The sequence below is a fragment of the Gossypium raimondii genome, chromosome 1 (genome assembly GCF_025698545.1).
Source record: "Gossypium raimondii isolate GPD5lz chromosome 1, ASM2569854v1, whole genome shotgun sequence".
NCBI lineage: Eukaryota > Viridiplantae > Streptophyta > Magnoliopsida > Malvales > Malvaceae > Gossypium > Gossypium raimondii.
The window spans coordinates 17,089,276-17,113,605 of NC_068565.1; the positions used below are offsets into that span (position 1 = coordinate 17,089,276).

General features: G+C 34.0%; 1 protein-coding gene across 2 annotated transcripts; it reads left to right on the plus strand.

The window, feature by feature from the left end:
* The first annotated feature begins 2,281 nt into the window (after positions 1 to 2,281).
* Positions 2,282 to 8,384, plus strand: LOC105784795 (V-type proton ATPase subunit a3). 2 transcript variants are annotated; one of them, XM_012610729.2, is made up of 19 exons: positions 2,308 to 2,386; positions 2,464 to 2,616; positions 2,735 to 2,779; positions 3,059 to 3,181; positions 3,257 to 3,364; positions 3,583 to 3,693; positions 3,784 to 3,957; positions 4,171 to 4,308; positions 4,919 to 5,026; positions 5,337 to 5,444; positions 5,548 to 5,696; positions 5,925 to 6,078; positions 6,188 to 6,348; positions 6,447 to 6,653; positions 6,935 to 7,118; positions 7,203 to 7,286; positions 7,419 to 7,615; positions 7,704 to 7,763; positions 7,877 to 8,384. In XM_012610729.2, the coding sequence occupies exons 2-19, from the start codon at positions 2,476 to 2,478 to the stop codon at positions 8,079 to 8,081; spliced, it is 2,457 nt and encodes an 818-aa protein (XP_012466183.1). In that variant the 5' UTR covers positions 2,308 to 2,386; positions 2,464 to 2,475; the 3' UTR covers positions 8,082 to 8,384. The 2 variants fall into 2 exon arrangements, with proteins under 2 accessions (XP_012466178.1, XP_012466183.1); XM_012610724.2 differs by having other exon boundaries at positions 2,282 to 2,616.
* Positions 8,385 to 24,330: the final 15,946 nt, after the last annotated feature.

Below are 24,330 nucleotides of genomic sequence, written 5' to 3' on the forward strand. Positions count from 1 at the left end.
ACAAAAGATAACGACGAGCTCTAAACGAAAAATTTTTTAAGCAAAGTTATAGCTTTTTTTCAACCCGAGATTCGGTTTTCAAACACACTACCATGTGACATCGCCAGATTCGGCCATAATGTCTAGGCTGGGTTTGGGGTGTTGCAAATATAGTGATTATTGAATAATATAATAATAAGGACTAAATTGTAAAGTGTATAAAAATAACTATGTGAATTGAAATAAATACGTGAATGGGTTTAAGTGAAATGTCTATATGAAAGTGAATCAAGTGCAAGTGTTGACGTTTTGATTATTGAAATTTATATCATTAAGGACCAAATTGGAAAGTGTGTAAAAGTTTCATTTGAAATTGAATTTATGAATGAATTTGATATACAAATATTATTATCAATACCCATGTAGACAATATTAGAACTTGTTATATGTCATTAGGAATTCTTTAGCGCGCTCATTAATTTAGCACTTCGGTGTTCGTGTTTTAACACTATTTGTGTTTATGATAATCTAGCACTTATGTACTCGTTTACTCCGTGATTCCATTTTGTATATCCTTCTTGTTCACTCGAGTCTATAATGGGCAAAGTGAGTGGTATATAAAAGATAAATTTATGATGAAAGTATTGTAAGTGAAATTAGGTAAGATTGTAAGTGAAAATAAACATTTAATAATTATTTGGCTAAATTTAAATATATTATATTTAAAGTATTAACACATCAAATTTAGTAAAAGCAATGGTAAGTTTAAATTCTTGATGTACTTATTAAGTTATAGCATAGCTTAACGTGTTGTTGTTTAACGAATAAGTGAAAGATCGGATTAAAGCTTTTGTTTCAAATCACAACATCAACGCATCTCATCACATCACCAAGGCCTGAAATAGAGTATGAATTTGATATTTTGGTTATAGATAATGGCATGTACATAGGTTAATGCTAAGTATGCAAATAAGATTTTATGTTTTATAATGTTTAGAAATGATTTGGAATGTTTAATGATAGTTGAGACTTGGTAGACGTTTCAGACATGTTTCGGGTAATCTGTCTCCAACGCCACGACATTGGACATGTAGTTAGAGTAACCTGTTTTCGGTGTCGCGACATCAGCATCCTAGTGTCGCGACATTAACCCTGTATACCCCGTTTTACCTGAATAAGCCCTAATTGGGCCCCGTTTGTAACCAAACTTTAAAGAAAGCCTAGAAATTACTTGAATAACACCAAAAGAGTCTAATTATGTTAAAACAAAGTTTTAAAAATTGATGATCAAGTTTAGTAGTCTTAGAGTCCAAATATTGCATCCCTTGCTCATGATGTAATAGTTCACTTCGGGTGAGGGGTGTTATACTATATGTAAGTTAATGAATACCTGTGTACTCATGAAATTGGAAATTTAATTTATGTTTAGCCAAAATAACTCTTTTCGGATCTTTGCTGTAAAATGTTAGTAAATAAAAGAAATGATCCTTTGTGGAAACAATGAGAATCTTAAATGTGAAATTAAGGCCTGAGATGATCTTTAAGAAATGATCCTTTGGTGCTCTCTTGGTGTGTTTGGTGGCTTGGCACTTGATGTGTTTGGGAGGGACGTGATTTAAGTATATTCATGACCTTAATAGAAGAGTTAAGAAAGAAATTTAATATTTGCATAATGTATCTAAGTTCATATTTGAACTCATATATCAATATATTAGTAGGCTAAGGCCAAAAAATATTTTTAAAATTAATTTTTAGAAATTAATTATTTTTTAATATTTGCTAATGTGGCATTTTATCATGTTAGTATGATGTAGACGTGACCACCGTTCAATTGGTCTGTCAACCACTTCAATAAAACTTAACGATCAAATTTGATCAATATTAACAAAAATACTTGGTTGATTAACTTTTTATCTTTATAGCCTCAATTAATTGTTAAATTTTGTTGAGAGCTTCATTTACTTTTTTTTTTATTATATATTTTTGAGTTATTTTTACTAGTAAGCCTACAAATTTATACCAAAGGATTTTAAGAGGAGGGTCGGTTACCTTTCAAAAAAAAAAAAAAAAAAAGAGGAGGGCCAGTTGACATACATCTTTACTTTTTACGGACCACCGTTGGAAATGACAACTGACTAGAGACCGCGTTTTAAACATGGAATAGAAGAGGTCTCATTAAAACGTCACCGTATAGCCACTTTCAATTTTCCTGCCATTTTCAATTTTCCTTAACGTCCACTCAAAAGAAAAACCAGCGCGTGAAAATCACGGAAGAACGGAAACATTATAAACGGGAAAGAATAAAAAAGAGAAACGAACAAACCAGCCGAACATCCCCATTCACCAGTAGTCGTGAGGCGCCAGAGGATCGATCTCCGGCGAATTTTCTCCGGCTACGAAATTCCTTGTACATTAATTACGCATTTTTATGTAGATTTAATTTTTTATAAATAATATTAATTGTACTTTTAAAGAATTCTTTAGATTTTTATAATAATGGGAGGGGGAACGCATCGTCCGACGATGGATCTGCTGCGATCGGAGCCAATGCAGTTGGTGCAACTCATAATCCCGATTGAATCAGCTCATCGTTCCATTTCTTATCTCGGTGATCTCGGCTTCTTTCAATTCAAAGACGTTAGTTTCTTCCAATTTCTTGATTTTCTTTTTCGAATTTTTAATTATCGTTGAAAATCTTTAGATTTAATATGTTTTACGTTCGCCTATTTTCTTTTAAAAATATTGTTTCTTGCAGCTTAATTCAGAGAAGAGCCCTTTCCAGAGAACGTATGCTACACAGGTCAGCCTTTATATTTTACAATTTTAATTTATTTTCATGAGATTCTGCCCTCAAATGGCAGTTTTGAATCCTGATTTGAAATCTTCATTCTCAAAGAATGCACACATTTGAAATTAAAAGATAATTTTGCTGAAATTAGTGGAATTTTAGATAAGAAACTCTACCTAGATATCAATTCATAATGATCTTATAAATCTTCTAAATGCTTGGAGATTTATGCTAATTTTTAGTTAATTTTAGGAATTTTATTATACTTGAATATGTTATTCTGTCATGCAGATCAAGAGATGCGGGGAAATGGCACGCAAGCTACGTTTCTTCAAGGAACAGATGGTGAAGGCTGGTTTATCACCCTCGACTAGATCTGCAATGAGTGATGATGTTGATTTAGATAACTTAGAGGTAATAATGGATACTTTCTATTTTAACAGTTTTATTTATTATATGGAAACACAACTTTATATGTGGTATTTGTAGGTGAAACTTGGAGAGCTTGAAGCTGAATTGATGGAGATGAATGCAAATCATGAGAAGTTGCAACATAGTTACAATGAACTAATAGAATATAAGCTAGTTGTCCAGAAGGTATGCTAACATTTCATGCATTCTCTGGTTATTAAAGCAGTAGGAGTGATTAGTTATTTCCCTCTTTCTGTACAAAGGCTTATCACCTTTCTTTAGGCAGCAGGTGTGAAAATTTTTATTTCCCTGTTTCCATATAATTGGTTTATCACCTTGCTTTCTAGAAGAAGCCTTATGATTCTGTAATGATTGATTACGGTGGTAATGTTTTCCTATTTCAGGCTGGTGAGTTTTTTCACTCAGCTCAAAGCATGGCTGCAGCTAAGCAGAGAGAAGTCGAAGCTCAGCAAAGGGGTGAAGGATCCATTGACAGTCCATTATTATTGGAGCAAGTATAGTTTCAGCTTGGTCATTTTCTATATTAGTTTTATCTGATGCCTTTTATTCCTCTTTGCTGATGCTTAGGGTGTTTATTTTTGTAGGAAATGGTCACTGATCCATCAAAGCAAGTTAAGCTGGGATTTGTTAGTGGTCTTGTCCCAAGAGAGAAATCATTGGCTTTTGAAAGAATTCTATTTCGGGCTACCAGAGGGAATGTCTTCTTGAAGCAATCTGTACTTGAAGGTTCTGTGACTGATCCTGCATCTGGGGAGAAGGTTAATTCCTGCATTTACCATTGTAGATCCAGAATTTCTTAGTCATTCACTTACTTTTGTATTCATGCTTACTTTTGTTTAGTTCTTTCTTCACTCGTTTGATTTGTTTGTTTGACATTCGATTTGCAACTTGTGCCCATGAGTGTGTTTTACCGAAATCATCTCCTGTTAATCAAAGTTAAGAACCTTTTACCATTTTATTTGCAATTACAGGCTGAGAAAAATGTGTTTGTTGTCTTTTACTCTGGTGAAAGGGCGAGGAATAAAATTGTGAAAATTTGTGAAGCTTTTGGAGCAAACAGATATCCGGTCACAGAAGACCTAAGCAAACAATTTCAGATCATTACAGAGGTATGCTTTATACGATTGTGAAATTGCGGAGAATCAGGGATATCATTTAAATGGAATTTGAAGCTTAAGGATTCTGCAAGCAGTTTGTTGTTACTTTCACTTTTTGTTTATATGTATCTCTTTTGTTTTCTCTCTCTCTCTCTCTCTAGTTGTTTCAGTTTGAAAGGGATTGGGGTTGAAACAATTATGATGTAATGGAAACCATCAATCAGTATAAATCTATATCTGCCCTTGTTCATTGAGAGGTTTTTTTAATTTGTCTGTTGGCCTGCATTGATTTTTTTTTTTTTACTTTATTTTAATTCTTGTAGAAGTTTAAATAATATTGTTGTCTTTGGTTAACAGAATAGAACGCAGAGCCAATTCTAAAGTTGTGCCGAAACAAAAATAAGCACATTGAGAAGGGGTAGTGTTGTTGGAAGGATATGCATAGATCCTGAACATAGTAGCATTCAAAAGTTGCACTTTTCTCTATCTCTCTGTCCAATGTTTGAACATAATGCCAAATCATTGCTCTAACCTTTCATGTGAACATTTTAAAAGTTATTAGATTTTTTGCGTACTTTTATCATTTTAATGTGCGTATGAAATTAACCCCTCTTATATGCAGGTGTCTGGAAGACTTGAAGAGCTTAAAACTACTATAGATGTTGGACTTGTGCACCAGACCAACTTGTTACAGACAATTGCCTATCACTTTGAGCAGTGGAGCCATTTGGTTTGTTGAAATTGATTTTATTCCTTCTTTTCTTTAAAGCATATGCTTCTATCTATGTTTGAACTTCGTATCCGTACGATTGCATGTCAGTTTCTGTGGCTGGATTTAACCTAAGAGGTGGCAGAATGAACCCCAAAATCTGACCAAAATACCAAACCCAAGATATTTTGAACCTGAAATGATTGGAACCCAAAATGGCCTAACACAAAACTGCTCAAAACTTGCAGTTTGCCTCCTCTATTTAACCTTATTAAGTTCCTTTGAACTCTATGTTTTCTAAACTCACTGAACGTTTTTCTAATTTATGTAGGTGAAGAAAGAAAAATCCATTTATCACACTTTGAGCATGCTCAGCATAGATGTTACAAAAAAATGTCTTGTTGCAGAAGGTTGGTGCCCTGTTTTTGCAACAAACAAGGTCAGTTTTTTGAACCTGTAATCCTTTCTTCTCTGCTGCATGGTATTCCTGCTTAATTGCAATAATAAAGTTGAAAAATGATTATCTACCCTTGATTTTGCAGATTCAAAATGTGTTACAGCGGGCAACTGTTGACAGCAACTCACAAATTGGGACCATATTTCATATTCTCCAGACAAAGGAATCTCCTCCTACCTATTTCCACACCAACAAATTTACTTCTGCTTTCCAAGAAATCGTGGATGCATATGGGTTAGTCAATTTGATAGTTGCTGCTATTGCATTCAAGAAGATAAGCTGGCTCTGTGGAATTCACAATATCTTGGTTCTGGCAATCCATGTCCCTAAAGTCTCAAAAGAGATATTTTCTTCTTAGTTTAGACATTCTATTGCTATTGCATATTTACTTGGGTTGTTAAAATGCCATTTCTAAACCAAATTATCATGGAAAAGAACTGACCTGAGTTAATATTATTGCAGGATTGCGAAGTATCAAGAAGCAAATCCTGGTGTATTCACAATCATCACATTCCCTTTCCTTTTTGCTGTTATGTTTGGTGACTGGGGCCATGGTATATGCCTGTTTTTGGCAACATCATATTTCATAATCAAAGAAAAAAAGTTTTCTAGTCAGGTAACTTGTGAATAGCTTCCTGGTAATTTTGGCAATGTGCTTCATGTTCTTGGTAATTGTACTGTTTCTTGTACTTATTTTATTTTTATTTTCTTTTAACCTAAAACAGAAACTTGGAGACATCACTGAGATGATTTTTGGTGGTCGCTATGTTATTATGATGATGGCATTATTCTCAATCTACACAGGATTGATATACAATGAATTTTTTTCGGTCCCATTTGAACTGTTTGGGCCCTCTGCTTATGGATGTCGTGATCCTGCTTGCAGGTAGGTACTTGTCTGTATGATTGGAGTATACAGAGAGAACCTGAAAATTTTTTGTCCTTCCTTTCTGTATTACTTACATTCATCTCTTTGCTTTGCAGAGATGCTTCTACAGCAGGCTTAGTAAAAGTACGTGCCACTTATCCTTTTGGTGTGGATCCTAAGTGGCATGGTACTCGGAGTGAGCTACCATTTCTCAACTCACTGAAGATGAAGATGTCAATTTTGCTTGGAGTAGCTCAGATGAATCTTGGAATCATTTTGAGTTACTTCAATGCAAAGTTTTCGGGAAATGAACTCAACATTCGGTGAGTCACAACAATTGCATTTCTAGAGTACTTGGCAAAATGCTTATCTCAGTTTAAATACAAAGAAATTGTTTAGCCAAAGAAAAAAAAATTGAAACTGAAAAGAGGTTACTTGTGAAGAACATACCTGTGTCTCAGTGTGCCCTGGCACATCGAGCAAAGCTTTTTTGTTAATTATATCATTGGTTTTTCTTTTGAAAATGTGTTTTTGTTTGTTGCCTTAACAAAAATATAGTGATTTTGACTAATGTGTTTATTCAATAAATTGAAACACTGTTTAGGTACCAATTCCTTCCCCAAATGATCTTTCTGAACAGTCTGTTCGGATACTTGTCACTCCTCATAGTTGTGAAATGGTGCATTGGTTCTCAAGCTGATCTTTATCACGTGATGATATACATGTTCTTGAGTCCTACAGATGATCTTGGTGAAAATCAACTTTTCTTTGGTCAGAAGTTTCTCCAGGTTTAGTTCTGTATTCCTAACTTTGCGAATGTTTTCTCTTGCATTATTTGACATCAGATTTATGGAGTTTGTGCTTTTTGACAGATTGTATTACTGCTAGCAGCTCTAGTTGCTGTACCGTGGATGTTATTTCCAAAGCCTTTTCTTTTAAAGAAGCAACATGAGGAAGTATGTGGACAGCACTTTCTGTTTTTTCCACTATAAACTATATCTTTCATTGTATAGCCCATACTTTATAAAATTTAACTGGTTTCCATTCTTCTATCAAATGCTTTAATATATAATTTCTTATTGATGTAGAGGCACCGTGGTCAATCTTATGCGCTATTAGAAAATAGCCTCGATGAGTCTGATGAAATGGAAGTACGTCATGGTTCCAGTAGCCATGAAGAGTTTGAGTTCAGTGAGGTCTTTGTTCACCAACTTATACACACTATCGAATTTGTGCTTGGAGCAGTGTCAAATACAGCTTCATATCTGCGTTTATGGGCTCTTAGGTAGGTTCTAACCACTTGAAACCTTCAAGTCCCTTGCAAAGAAAGGCCTCTTGACTGCATCAGATTTCTTTGATTTTACATTTTACAGCCTAGCCCATTCAGAGTTGTCAAGTGTATTTTATGACAAGGTTTTACTTTTGGCCTGGGGGTGAGTACTGAGTAGTCTACTTTTCTCCTCAAAACATTTTCTCTTGCATTAGTAAGTATTTTGAATTTAATTCAAAAGGACTGATTATTATCATTTGCTTTTCTCTTTTGCAGATTCAACAATATCTTCATTCTTATCATCGGTATATTTGTATTTATATGCGCAACAGTTGGTGTGTTACTAGTGATGGAAACCCTCAGCGCATTCTTACACGCTTTGAGGCTTCATTGGGTTGAGTTTCAGAGTAAGTTCTACGAAGGAGACGGTTATAAATTTCAGCCATTTTCATTTGCATCACTTGATGCCGAAGATGAATGAAAGAACAAACACAAAGGAGGATTAAAAAATTCATTCCCTTGGCCCTATAGGTAGGGATTTAAACTCATATTTTAGATGTTCTGTATATGAAGTGGTGAACTTGTTTGTTGGGATTAGAGAAGACAAAGGCTTTGTTCACGTTCCCCCCGCTAGTCAAAGTTGTAATTTGTTAACATAGCCATTGTGTTTCCTCATTGGTGATTGTTGTATTTGTCTGTTAATTGGAATAAATGAATAATTTTGTGACACTTTTCTTTTTCTTTTATTGTATCATGCAATGTAATTTAACAGTCGATTGATAGAGTTTTTTTTCTCTTTTTATTCTTTGAAGACAATGAACAAAATCAGTGATATTTATTTGTTTGTACAAGAACCAAACATGATACCTACAATTAGCATGAACCTGCAAATATTATGCAATAATCAAATTAATGTTTGGATCCAGCCATTGGTCCGCCCCATACAAGTAACCATATGAATGCGATGTATATATATATATATTTTTTGGTAAATGTAGAAAATCACTGGTATTTAAACTGTAATTATTCTAGGCACTACAAAACCATCTAAATCTTTATGTAGAATTTGAAAATTTGCATTAGGTGGCTGTGGGAAGACACTAAACCTCAGTTCCAAATTAAAGGTCATGGTCGCCATACTATCTGCTAGTCGATTTCCATCACGAAACACATGTTTGAGATCAATATCCCAATCACCAACAATTATTCTTTTGATATTCCGTAGAACAGCACTGTCGTAATCCATCTCACCCTTTTCACAAACAAGGTCTAATGTTGCCAAGCTGTTTGTTTCTAAGATCACTCATCTTGCCTCCAGCTCGAGTTGTCTAGCACTATCTGTGTTCACTTTGAGCCATCCTGATTTAGTGCGCTACCAACAAATATGCTACAATATCTTCTCTTTTCCCCTGTTATCTTTTCCATTTGTAGCTTGAGTCGCATCACAAAACTCTCGACTTAAACGCCTTGCCTTGTCCAGCGTGCTTTCCCACTCAGAAAAATTATCATTGAAGATAACTTGATTTCTTCGCAGCAATAGGCTCTAGCTTGCAACCCCAAAAAACACCTCCCAGTTTTCATCATTCAGAGTAAAGTATTCCGACCTTGATAAGTTTACATGAACCCAATCAGCTAAGTTAAGGCCTAAGAATTCATTCAATTTGCCACTCTTCACCACTCAACTCCAAAGGTCAGTCGTTGGCAAACATTTTCGCAAAACATGATCTATGTTCTCCAATCTGGCTCCACATTGATTACACGAAGGGTCTACTGTAATATGTCGTCTCTATCGTTCCACATTCGTTAGCAATTTTCATGAACCACAAGCCAAAGAAATACTCTCACTCGCTGTGGCCCCCTAATCTTCCAAATCACCTGCCACCTCTTATAAATTTCTCGATCAAATTCCTAGCTCAACAATTCATATGACGACATAGAAGTGAAGACAGTTCCTTTGTTTCATTTCCAACCAGGTTTATCCTCAAAATCATCATTCGCCATAGGTTGTTTAACTGCAGTTATATATGCAATAGAGGATGATGGCAACATGGTTTTTAAGACATCCATATCCCATTCTCCTTTATTGTTAATCATACTACAAACTAGCACAGTTTCATTGGGTAGCAAATCTGGATTCAAACATAACATATTCAATTTCCCATGATTTTTTATTCATTCGGCTCTCCAAAAATCAACCACCTTACCATTTCCAACATTCCAAATTACACCATCCCTGACAGCTTCCCAGACTTTACTCATTCCTTTCCATAGCAAATCTGGATTCGAACATACCATATTCAATTTCCCATGATTTTTTATACCAAAGACTTTCCTCCCGGGTTAAAACCGTGTTTAGTTCCATCTTAAGGTCCCTCTACAAATCAATTAGTGCATTAGATGGTGCTTTCTCTAAAGCTGTCTCCACCCCACTTATTCGAGCTAATAGTTTCTTCTTACAATAATTAATATTACCAAAATAGAGGTGTTCCACTCCTTTGCTATTATAGTAAACCTCTTTATGTTATAACGTATGTCTTTGTCATGTGACCAGGCTTCTTTTAACATCTCTTGGAAGCCTGAATGTTGTTGCCATGCATCGATAAACGGGAAGGGTCGGGGTCTTTTAAGTTACCATTCTCATTTAATTTCAAGAGAATTGGCCTATGGTCCAAACCCAATTGTTGTCAATTATTAACTTTCGAATCTGGAAACTCCATCAACTACTTACCATTACAAATACAACGATCTAACCTTTGTTTAAGGCTACCTCGACGCCAAGTATATGCAGGACCCAAAAATCCTAAATCGTGTAAACCCATAGATAATATGAAATTGTTGAAAAGATTACTCACCCTACTCCTGTTGATGGATCCTCTTCCACGTTCATCCGATGAGACAATTGCATTACAGTCCTCACCAGGGATTTAAATTGCGGTCGCGGTCGCGTTTTCGGTCGCGTCGCGTTTGTCGCGGTCGCAGACATAACGGACGCTATTGCGGTCACTGCGGGTATCGCGGTCGTGAATTTTTTCAAATTCGCACAACTTACTGTAAAACATAGTAATTATAATTATAATTATAAAAAGTCACTTTTAATGATTTTTAGAGTGTTTTCTAACACTTATGAACCTTTATTAATATGACATGAGAACACAACTTTTATAATCATTAATTATTCTTATATTTATTTACGAATTTTCTAAGAATGTTATATTAACTAATAACAAAGTAAAAAGAAGAAGGAAATATTAAACATTTATCATATTTAATAAGTTTGAAAGTTTTATAGATAAAAGAATTGAAAATTCATACATGAGAGATGTCTTCAATATTTCTTGTGACTTTGAAGATAGTGAAGATATAAACATTCTATCTTTGCAAAAGGAAAAAGGAATAGATGAATTAATGAATAGATTCTCATTAATTATTCCTATTTCCTACCACTTATTCTCATCTCATTCTACTTTCATATATAATTTAACACGCTTGATTCTTCATTATCTTTTCATAAAATATACTTCATTCATTTATCTAAAGATATATATTATTTTAAATGTTTTAATATCATCAAAATTAAGAACAATAACAAAAGATTTCTTTAAAAAAAACATACCTTACAAATAATGATAGTGGCACGATTTAGTTTTCACCAATTAGTGGAATGACGAGGAAGATCAAATCCTTCACATTCACTTTGGGAGCGTTCTTGACTTGATTCTCTTGGCCTTTGTCCAAAAATATATCCAAAAAAAGTAACATTTTCACCTTGGTTTTCATTCAATTGATATGGAGGATATATTTGAGGAGGAGGATACATGAAGGGTGGAGGTGGGTGATACATTGGTGGAGGAGGATGCATTTGAGGCTGGTATGACACACCATAATTAGGAAATGGTGGATAATAACCATATGGTTGTGGATAACCATGTGAAGGCTATTCTGGTGGATAAAAACCTTGAGTGCTAGTAGATGAATCACTATACCCAAGGTTACTAGAACTCGATCTCCTACCAGATGAAGAGCCTATAGAAGTATGCTTCTTGCCTTTTCCCTTTGATGGAGCTCTAGGTTCACTTCTATCTCTCTAGGTTAGAAACATATTTCCATCAAACTCGATCATCACGAAAATGTCCACCAGTGGTACCACCCCCATATTCTCCTCCATACTAACTAGAAGGCCTAATTTCACCTCTATCACCACTATATTCGTCATCCTCATCAATTGGACTTAAACCACCACCATCGGGTCCATCGCCATTCTGACTTGGAGTTGAACTAGAACTTGAATGAGACAAAATTTGTTGTTGCGGTTGATCAACATCCATTTCATCATCAGAGGTATCCACAGGCAACACACCGGCATTTTCACCATCTAACAATGGATTCTCTTTCTCATGAAGCCATTACGATAGTGGATCAACATCTTCAAAGATATAATCAAAGTGATAGGATTAAAACTAGCATTTATATCATCGATGCTCATTCTTTGTTGATGCCTCATCTTAAGCCTCATATTATAATAGGTAAACACTAGTTTTCAAGTTTTTATACTTTAACCTATTTCTTGCCTTGGTGTGAATATAACTAAATGTGCTCCAATTTAGTTCGCAATTTGATCTTTGAAGTTGTTTGACTAAGCACTTTAATTGCTAATTTTTGTAATTCGGAACACATGTGCCGTATATCATCCACCACTCAGCTGCATAATATTATTTAAATTTCAAAATAACTTTAAAATGCACAATATAATTAAATAATATAAATAATTTAATTAACTGTTTACCCGGATTCATTTGCTTCCAAGCTCTTTGTGCTTGTGGAGTACCGAATGTCTCATGTTTATCTCTAAATAGTAACAACTGCAAAAATAAAAGATAGAGTAAAAATAAAAAAAAAATTCTATTTCAAATTATTTAACTAAGTTACAAATAATAGTAGTTGAATCTAACCTGATTAACCATTCTGACTTGAGTATCCATAGAAGGTTCTAATCTTTCAATTACTGATCGTGTACCTTCTAATGTTTCTATTAGTACATTCTCAGAATGCTCCACCCCAAATTGAAATTGAGGGTTGAGAAAATAACCTAAGTATAATTTATAAGAATATCATCAAATAATAATAATCTAAAGCTTAAAATAATAAAATATAAAAATAGTTCTTAATTATATGAAACATTTTATCTTACCAGCTAAATGCAAGTCGGAATGCATAAAATTCCATCTATTGTCAATAAGCTTTTCATACTCTATGAAATATCGACAATTTTGTTCAATTGCTCGTTTAGCTCTATCAACAGCCTCATAAATAAAGCTCATCGTTGGTTTTTCATCGCTATCCACAAGTCTCAATACTCTTACTAAGGGCTCATAAACTTTTATGAGGTCATTGGCTTTTCAAAAATCTTTTCCCAAAACAATTTTTTGGCTTCATAGCGAGCCTTGACTTTTGCTTTCCCATTTTGATTCTTTAAATTCCTATATATTCATAAGAAAAATTTTAAAATAATATAATTTAAATTATTTGGAACTAATAAAATCACTAAAGGTTACTATATTTAAGTAATTATATTAACTAATTATAAAATACTAGCCTTTGAATTAAACATTTCTCTCAAACCTTGCTTTTGTCTTGTTATCTCTTCAAGTTGAATGAAATGAGTTGCAAATCAAGTAAGAGCGGGTCGAAGTATTTGTTTCCCTTGTGTATACTTCTTCATCAAATCAACAGTCCAAATGTGATTGTATATAAAGCAAGTCACTTTCTTTGCCTCATCTAACACTTTTGCTACTTTGGGCTTTTTCCCAATATCTTCAAGGCATAAATCTAAGCAATGAGTTTGCACATGAGGTCCAATATAGATGTTGTCTTTTCAACATTAATTTTTTCCAGCACTTTCATTCTTTGCCTCATTATCGATCACTATTTGGACAATGTAATTTTCTCCAATTTCTTCTACAACCGAATCTAACAAGCATGTAGTAGAATTCACATCTCTACTACGGACACTTGAGACATCTACCGATTTCCAAAAATGGTTCCTTCTTGCAATAAACAAGGAAATTAATGATGTGCATTTGATTCAAACTGTTGGTCCAACCATCACACATTAGAGTTGCACCCAATTCTTTCCAATGAGTCTTTAGTACATTTACCCAATCATGAACTCGTTGATACTCTGACTCCAAATACACATCTGAAACCTCATAAGGTGTTGGGAGCTTTACACCTTGTCCAACTTCTGTTGCCACTTGAATTAAGTTATACAACTATGGAGAGCTTGCTAATTGAAAAGGAAGTCTTTCATATATTATAAATTTAGATACCGCTTCACCTATCTTCCTTCGAAAACTCTTTAAAAAAGAGTCATTGACCTTTGGTTGCTTTGAACTTTTGCTTCTAACCAATTCGTATAACTCCCTTAAGGTAAACTCAGACTCACAGGATAGATTTACTTGTTCTTTCTCTATTATGTTCTCTAGCTGATCCATGAGAAGATCGCCCTTCTTCATAAATGTTATCCCAACCACCAGTACTTCGTCTGAATTCTTCCCTTCTATGCCACTCGTGTTGTGATTGGATACTTTCTCGAGTTGCTTGCCTTATAGCAGAAACCTCATCAATGAATCCCTCGTGCTCATCCTCCTCTTCTGTTAATTGAGATAAGAATTCATCTTTTCTCCTCTTTTTGTCTATTTTCTTTGTGTTGCTTTCTTTTAGTACATTCATCATACTTTCTCTAATGACACATGTTAATAAAATAAAAATAATTCACACTTTATATTATTATCAATTATATATAATCTTTATTGATAAATTTACAATAACATTTAATAATAATAATAATAATAATAATAATAAAGTATCACATACCAGTAACATTAGGGCATGGTGCAACATTGCTGATTTTATGAGCAATGTGCTCTTTAAATCATGTTACTCCTCCTTTCACAACTTTACCACAAAGTTTACATACGATACTTCCTCTCGCATTTGGCACTGGAGTTCCAAAGTGCTAACCTATATCATTACTTGGTGCACCCTCCAATCCTTTAGTTGGGAACTCTTCACGTGGTGGCATGCTTTATTTTTATTTATATATAAGAAACATAAAATTATATTTAGAAATATAAGCAACTCATTACTTATATTATCAACAATATAATACCAAAAAAAGTAAACAAAATTTAAAGCTAAAGTAAAAACCTAATATTATAGAAATAAATAAATAAATATTGTGTAAAACAATTTAATAATAGTAATAATAATAATAATAATAATAATAATGTCTATAATAATAATAATAATAATAATAATAATAATGATGATGATGATGATGATGATGATGATGATGGTATTAATAATAATAATAACAATAATAAAAATCTTAAAATTAAAAATTATATGAAAGGATATACTATATAGATAAATAAAATGATATAATAAAATAAATGTATTTAAAATATTTAGGTAAATAAATATGAAAAGAAATATAATTGAAATAATAATGCAAAACTAATTAAATTTTAATAATATGGTAATAATAACAAGTAAATAAATAATAAAATAAAAAAGGAAAAATAATATTAGTAATAGTAATATTAAATTAATTAATTTAATAATAAAATAGCAAAAATAACAAAAAGAGACTAAATCGAACTTAAAACATAAATTTGCGGCAAATTCAAATAAATAAAAGAAAAAGGACCAAATTGAATGCTAAATAACAAAAATGGATCAAATGGGAAATAATCCCCATCCTTCAAAGCATACGACTTCAAGGTGGACCAAATTGAAATCTGAAATAAATTATAGGACAAAATTAAAAAATAAATAAGCTTGATTGTAAATAATAAAAAATAGGAAGGGCTAAAAGCGCAATTAACCCTTCCGTTAAAAAACACGCGGATCCTAGGAAACGGGTCGAGTAATCTGTCTTGAGTTAGGCGAAGCAGGCGTCGTTTTGGTGCCAGAGTGGCTGCCCAAAGCAGCGTCGTTTTGAAGGCCTATTTAAATAAATATTTTTTCAAAATCTTCATTTCAGCCCTTGTTCAAATATTTTTTTTTCCTTTTTCTCTCAATTCTCTTTTTCTCTCTGCCGTTGCCCAGAATCCGGCCATTGGCCACCGTGGCGTCATGGAGTCACCGGCGACAGCAGCCATGCCGTCTGCAGTGGTCGAAATCGCCAAAACATTTTAAACCCCTTTTTTGTGTAGAACATAGATCTAGGGATAAAATCTCAAAAATCACTCTATCTTTAGATTCAAGACATGCAAGTACTTTACTTCTTGGGTTAGTTTTCTACTTACTTGCTCTATTGCTTTGCTTCTTTTGTGCCACAATGGTTTGTGTTGTTTGCCTTCTTAGAAATATGGAGAATGAATGAGAAATATATTTTGTCTTTTTGTTTGCTTGTGAAATGTGAGTTTGTGAGTCTGTGACTTACTGACTTGTGTTGTGAGTGAGTTTTGATTTTTTAATCGACTTTTAGTCTTTTACTTTAATTTACTTTGTTTTGGTTGAAAGTTTGAAACTTGAAAGCCGATTTTGCAGGTAGGGAGGGAATATATTCCCTTTTGTTTTATTATAAAGTACATTGATTCAGTCTTTCTTCAGTCTTCACTTTTCATTATTCACTTCAGTATTTCATTGACCAGAATCACCATCCATCTACAGCACTTGATTTTTTTTAATTTACGGAAACAGAAAATAACGGGAATAGCGGCCCGTTATTGCCGCAATTGTCCGTTATCCGTTAAATTACGGCCGCTATCCACCGTTATCGGTGTGAATCCGCTTCACTCTGTTTTTTCAGTAATAGCATTTTCGGTCGGCGGCGTTACCGCTATATAACGGCCGCTATTCCGAAAACAGTCCGCTATTTAAATCCCTGGTCCTCACCCAATAACCATGCTTTTCCTAGATCATGCACTAACTCCGCGAGTTGGGGCCACAATTTCTTTTGTTTCGTTCCATTAGGACTGGCATAAACAGCAGTCCTATAAACCTTGGTCATCTCACCAGGCTTCTGGTAGCATATATGAATAAACTGTTTAGTAACATTAAGAACATCAACCATAACATTTGACTTCCATAACAGTCAAATACCTCCAGACAAACCCCTTGATTCCACCCAAAAAGGAAATAAATACCCAATCCTCCGAATAACATCATCTGCCTTGGTGCCATGGTGCCACCAATTCGTGTCTCCATCAGGATGAGGATATCCGACTTATGTAGTGATAAGAACATTTTCAAATTTCTGCCAAAAACGGTATTGGCAGCCCTTTGACAATTCCAGAACATGCATTTAAACATAAAATAAAAAGGTTCAGTTGAGAAACACCAGTTTACTGGTGATTACCGATAGAGAAATTGGTTTCCTTCCCAATAATCGATATTGAAGCACCTTCGATTGAGACACTGGCTTTGAGCCCGATTGCGTCCAATCTTGAAGTCTGCACGCTGTTATTAGAACCACTCCCTTGCTCAAAATATTGGGCTTGTTCATCTAGTTCCTTAGTAACATAAGCAATCCATTCTACCAATGATGGTTTTGGTAGATTTTTCGATTTTTTTCCGGATTTTAACCCTTTTTGGTGATTTCTTTCATGCTTTTGATACGCCCTTTGGTCTGTAAATTCAAGTTTTTCTTGCTTGGACCTGCACAATGAAATTCACTACTTTCCTCATCACTATCCATGACCATAACTGCCCCGTTGTTTGATGATTGTAACTGGTTTCAATTGGAAATCAACAAGCTCATTTTCCACAATCCCATTTTGTTGTTCGACGTTTGTAGTGGGTGTTGACACTATTTTTATTTTGAAAAATGGGGTCGAGTTAGATTTTGAAAAAAATTAAAATAAGAGTTGCTACCGATCCTTTTCATTTAGCTGTGATCGGGTCACCTCAAAAAGTGGTTATTTTTAATAAGCAATTTGATTTTATTAAAACAATGATTTCAGTCCACGAAATTCAGAAAAACGAGTTCGGGAGTCAGTTATGTACGAGGAAGGATTAGCACCCTCGTAACACCCAAAAATTGGTACCTAGTTAATTAATTAATGTCTTAATGTCGAAAATTGAAAACTTTGAAAAGATTTAAAATACGATTTTTGTTTTTTTTAAAAACTTATATAAAACAAGCTACTCGATAAGACCCTCTCATTTCGAAAAGAGAAAATGTCCCACCCAATGAGTTAAGGCATTATATTTCACTTCCTCAAAAACGAGCTTGTCCAAAAAAAACTCGTGCAATAAAATTTAAAAGGATATTCAATTGTTTAAGTTAGATGAAGAAATCGCAGCCCAATACGTTAGGGCACAATTTCTCAAAATTTTAAACATTGAATATTACCTTTACTATTTTTAGAAAAAAATCCTCATCTCGAGAAAACAACGTGTCATATCCAATGTGTTAGGACACAACGTATTGAATTCTCGATAATGAGCTTTTATTTATGTTTTGATTAAAGAGCATTCTCGATTATTCAGATTCAATGAAAAAGTTGGAACCCAATACGTTAGGGCTCAATCCTCTCGAAGATTCCAAATACCGAGTATTGCCTTTATTTTTCAAAATTTTCTACGAATTTGGGTAAGAATTATACAATGGAGTAACAATTGTGATAATGTAAATATAAATAGTATGATCAAGAACAATAATAATAATAATAATAATAATAATAATGAAAAGATAAATAAAAAAACAAACCAATCACGTATACACAATATCAAGTAAATAAACAAATAAAAGCTGAAACATTTAAAGAATATAATAATGATAATAATGGTCATGTGAATAAATAAATAAATAAATAAACATCAACTAAAACAATAATAATAACAAAGAAAATAGATAAAAATTATAAAATATAAAAATATATATATGTACATATAAGAAAAATATATATGTATGTGAATTATAAAAATAAAAAATAAATATATATATAAATATACATATGTTAATATGTAAAAAATATAAGTATGTATATAAAATTATGAAACATAGAAAATAAATAAAAGTATGTGTATATATATATTTATAAAAATTAAAAATGTGTACTATATATATATATTATAAAACGAATGTATGTATACATGCATATATATAACAAAATTTGAAATTTAAAGGCATAAAAAAGTAAATAATGATGATACAAGATTAATGATGCCACATAATAGTATTAATAATATTAAAATAATTAATTTAATAAAAAACTAAAATAATAAATAGAGGATTAATTAGCATCAATAATAAAAGACCAATAAATTTAAAACAAAGAGTATAAAATAAAAAAAATATAAGGAAAATAAAATATAAATAAATTTGAAAATAATGAATTTGAAAATGAGTAAAAAGGAAAAAGAGATTTTAAATCAACAATATACAAATCAATAAATAAATTATACACAAATCAACAAAATAAGAACAAGCCATAGAAATTAAGAACGAAAGAGAGAGAGAAATTTGAGTAAATACTCTTAAGAATTATTATTACTCCCAACTCAAGTCCCTTACAATGAAGGGAGAGGCCTCTATTTATAGTTGAGCCTCCCCAAATCCAACGGTACAGATCAATTACATCAACGGCTAAGATTAAAGGGTATCTACAAATTAAATCTCTAAGATTACAAAATCATATCTTCTAAGATTGCATATCATATCTAAGATTGCATATCCTTGAAGATTATGTTTCCATAAGCTTGTAGATGGACCTTCAACCTTTTCAAGTAATGGGCCATTCCGATCGGGCCAAATGATATTACTAGACTTAGACTTTGTTTTATTATTTTGGGTTTATTATTTTTTGTGAGCCCGGGCTAAAATTGGGTATTACAACTGCCCCTCTTTGCTCGTTGTCGTGTAACAGGAACGGAGCAAAGACTTTAGAAATGACCAATTTTTGCCTGGTCACGTTGGATCTTGGTGCTATTCTTCTTCAAGCAGCCACATTCCATCCTACTGCATCTTCAGAGGTATAGGAATTGGTGTTTCGATCCACTCCACCGCAACGTCGAGGAGATAAGATTGGTGACTCGTAAATTTTAATCTGCTTAACTGTGATGTGGGGGAATTACGATTCACTGTTGTAGCTTCAATCTATTCCACTACACCGCCAGGGAAGTAAGATTTGCTATTCTCAGTCTGCCTCACTACAACTTTAGGGGGATAAGACTTGCTTTCTCAGTCTGCTCCGCTGCAACCTCAGGGAGATAAGACCTGATACGATATACTCTACTGCAACTTCAGAGAGATAAGATCTATTATTTTAATCCACATCACTGCAACTTCAGGGGGATATGATTACTGGCTTCAATTTGCTCCACTACAACTTAGGGAGATAAAATCTGTAATTTTCAGCCTACTCCACTGCTGCTCAGAGAGATAAGACTAGTAGCTTAAATATGCTTCCCTACTACCTTGGGAAGATAAGAATCACCGTCTTTGATCTGCTCCACTACTGCTTACGAAGATAAGATCTGTAATTTTCAACCTACTCCATTGCTGATTAGGGAGATAAGGTCTACAATCTTCAACCTCTCCACTGCTGCTCAGGGAGATAAGGCTAGTGGCTTAAATCTGCTTCCCTACTACCTTGGAAAGATGAGATTCGCCGTCTTCGATCTGCTCCACTACTGGTTAGGGAGATAAGATCTGTAATTTTCAACCTATTCCACTGCTGCTCAGGGAGATAGGATTCACAATCTTCAACCTATTCCACTGCTGACCAGGAAGATAGGATTCACAATCTTCAACCTATTCCACTGTTGACCTGGGAGATAGGACTCACAATCTTCAACCTATTCCACTACTGACTAAGGAGATAGGATTCACCTATTCCACTGCTGACCAGGGAGATAGGACTTACAATCTTCAACCTATTCCACTACTGACCAGGGAGATAGGATTCACAATCTTCAACCTATTCCATTGCTGACCAGGGAGATATGACTCACAATCTTCAAGGGAGATAGGACATACAATCTTCAACCTATTTCACTGCTGACCAGGGAGATAGGACTCAGAATCTTCAACCTATTCCACTGCTGACCAGAGAGATAGGATTCATAATCTTCAACCTATTCCATTGCTGACCAGGGAGATAAAGCTTTGTGATTTCACCGATCTATTTTTCGAAGAACATGACCTGTATAATGAACCTATTTATGCCTAAGATAAGAATGACATGATCAAAATGCATCAAATGCTCCTAACTAGACATGTATGAATAGTGTTTGCATGAATGTAGAATGCTATTTTTTTGTTAGAATGATCATTTTTAATCACTTAGGCTATCATTGCTCGAAGTTTATTAAGGTTTTATCACTGATGTGCTACAGCGCCTTCCTGGTCAGCTGGCATTTTCAAAGAAACACTTAGTCAGATTGCCCCCACTGTAAACCTCAAAGTTCAATCCACTGGGACGTAAAATTTGTACCAGCATTCTCTTACTGTAACGCAAGGGTAGAAATATATGGCTTTTCCTTAATCCTCTTCTATCACAATTCAAGGATACAGGATCTAAATCTCTCTGGTCCCTTACACCATTCCCAAGGTGTCGTACCAAAGGCTCATGCACAAATGAATGCTTTTTTCTTTGAGGAAACCTCTTCCTATTGTCTAGTGATCATTGCTTGCTTGTTTATTTAAGCTTTGTCATCAACACGACATCTTGTCATTTTGTTCAATCAATGTTTTTGACAACAAAATCCAAAGAGAAAGTCCTAATTTAGACTCTTCCTTTTCAGATTTTCAACCTTTAAACATGGTGCGTTCTAAACAATAGTCCTATTTCAGGTTCCTGTATTATTTAGAAACTTCTAGAGTAATATGCAAAACATCCATTGTGAAAGTTTTATTAGTCCATTAATCATTATTCCAATGCAACATGCTTGCAAAAAGGTCATAACAATGGATAAGAATAAAGTTAGTTCTGAGCATAGCTTGAAAGGAATAAATTATCAGAAATAGTAAAGAAGGATAACAAAGAAATTGATTGGGAATGTGTATCTTGGAAAAGAATGAAGTATTCCAAGAACAACAAATTCAATATAAATAGTATTAAAATTGGGTACCCCAGATATCGTAGCTTGAACTTCTCTGTACAAACTTTCTGAAGACCATTGTGAGTTTGACATGTGTTTAGAAGATCTACAGTGTTTTGTCGATGCCTCAAGATGTTGCCTACCCTTTCCTATTGATTCAAGTATAGCAAGATCATCATATGCCCCAATCTGATTAAAATTTGAACTGCTTTGATCCCCTCATGCCCCATTTTGATCAATATTTGAGTCGCCCTTTTTAGGTTTTCAACTCAAATCCCCTTTGGTCTCAATGTGCCCTTTGCGGGTTTTCACCTTGGCCTCTCCTTTTTCCTTTTCTTTTTGTCATTTTTATTTTTTTCTTTTTATTTTTTTCTTTTTTTGGTTTTTTGTGGGTTTTTTTTGTTTTTTGAATTGGATCTTGAACGCATAGGATTAGGCAAATCCTTGTTATCCCTTTTTATCAGAACTAATATTTTCTCGATAAAGTCTCCTACATAAGATCTTCTACTTTTATCTTGTATGCGAAAAATCTTCTTTGGTATCAGATTTCTTTCATAGAGCCTTTTAGGGCGAAATTTAACTATGACATAAACTTTGGATTTTCCTCTTCAATTAGGATGAAACCCAAAAAAATTGCGAAGCGATTGACTTAAATAGGTAAAGCTATGACAAATCAAAGAGAAAGGCACTCCCTGCATTCTTTGACCCGAATGGTTATACTTTATAGCAAAATGTTCCCCATAAGATGATGAATGTGGTCTTTTCCATATCTTCAGGGTGCATCTTTATCTGATTGCATCCAGAGAAGTCGTCTGTGAAGGAAAATAGTGAGTGGCCTACCATGTTATCCACTAAAGTATGAAAAGTAATGGGTTTTGAGACTGGCTTTGTTCAAATCCTTGTAATCCATATACATTCGTATTTTCTCATCTTTTTTCAAGGATTAGTACAATGTTGGCTACCCAAACCCATCATCAAATTACTTTTTAACTTTTTCTTTTATCCTTAGCACGATATCGGACGGGCCTAATTCTCTTGAGCTTCTGCTGAACCGGCTTACAATCTTCTTTTAAGGAAGACAGTGCACCACAAGGTCAATGCTTAACCTGAGCATATCTTGGTATGACCATACAAAGACATCTTTGAATTCTTGGAGTAACTCAATGAGGTCTCACTTCATCTTTGCTGTCATGTCAATTCTAATCTTCACCAGACTCACAATTTCTAATGATTCCTTGTGAAGTAGGACTCCTCTTGTTCTACCATCATCAACAAGTCCGGAGATAAGTTACAATCTATATCATGTTCAAAGTTATGAGATCCCTCTAAATACATATCTTGCTCAAAAGGAGATTCTAAGTTTGTAGCAGCGTCACTCATGTCATTGATATCTGGGTACCCATAGGAAGTACCAAAGAATATACAAAAGAATGTATGAATTTATGAATAATTATTTGCACAATATGATTATGAATGAAAGAATGATGTGGAAAAAAATCCAAAAGAATGAAAAAATAATTATTCGAAAAGAATGAAAGAATATTGGCTCAAAATGAATGTAAAGATGTATTTCATTAGAATAATGACGTTCAGACATGAGCCTATTTCACAAAGGAATTTCTATCATTTTTAGGCTAAAAACAACAAAAATGTTCTGAACATTACTAAAAATAAGCTCTAAAAACTACAGGGATTTCTTCTGCAGTCCAGTTATTTAGAACACTCCCAAGTTTATAAGGGCGAATATCTAACAAGGTCCCTTTTCATTTGTGTCTTCCTATATGTCATTGATGTGAACACTTTCCAACACCTCTTTATATATTGCATTCACCGCATTATCAATCATGATTGGGTAGCGACCTTTCTGTATTAGATGAGTCATCCAACTTGACAATACCCATGTTGATGAATTTTTCAACTAGCTTTTTGAAGGTAATGCAATTCTCTATTGAGTGCCCCATAATTCCCGCATAGTAATCACATTGTGCGTTCGCATCATACCACTTGGGATACGGAGGTTGTGGAGGTTTTAAGTAGGAAGGGGCAACAATGTGTGCATCGAACAAGCTTTGATATAGCTCATTATAGGACATCGGAATTGGTGTGAACTGGAGCTTCTCAGTACCTGGTTTCACTCCAGATTCTTGTCTCAATGAACCTTGTTGACTAGCAACCCCTTTACCTGGATGACTTACAGTAACTGATCTTGAGTAACCTATGTTATTCATCTCATTTTCTTTTCTCCTTGAGACTGACTTTTTGTTACTCTCTCCACCATCTATTCTTCCACTTTTGATGGCATTTTCAATCATTTCGCCATTCATGATTATATCTGAGAAACTCTTTAAAGCACTTCCCAACATGTGCGTGATGAACGGGGCTTTCAATGTGTTGATGAAGAGCATCGTCATTTATTTCTCTAGGAGTGGCTGCTGAACTTGGACTGCAACCTCTCTCCACCTCTGTGCATACTGTCTAAAGCTTTCATTCGATTTCTTTTCCAAATTTTGCTAGGTGATTCTATCATGAGTCATTTCTGATATATGACTATATTGCCTCATAAAATCCTGTGCCAAATCCCTCCAAGAACTACATTTGGTTCGGCTAAATTGATTATACCATTTAGATGCTGCCCCAGTGAGGCTATCTTGAAAACAATGTATTAATAGTTGATCATT

Bases quoted from the DNA above. Each gene is read 5' to 3' on its own strand.
- LOC105784795 (XM_012610724.2), top strand. From the start codon at position 2,476: ATGGGAGGGGGAACGCATCGTCCGACGATGGATCTGCTGCGATCGGAG. The intron at 2,780-3,058 runs GTCAGCCTTTAT...TCTGTCATGCAG, and splicing joins AGAGAACGTATGCTACACAG to ATCAAGAGATGCGGGGAAAT. The intron at 5,445-5,547 runs GTCAGTTTTTTG...TTGATTTTGCAG, and splicing joins CTGTTTTTGCAACAAACAAG to ATTCAAAATGTGTTACAGCG.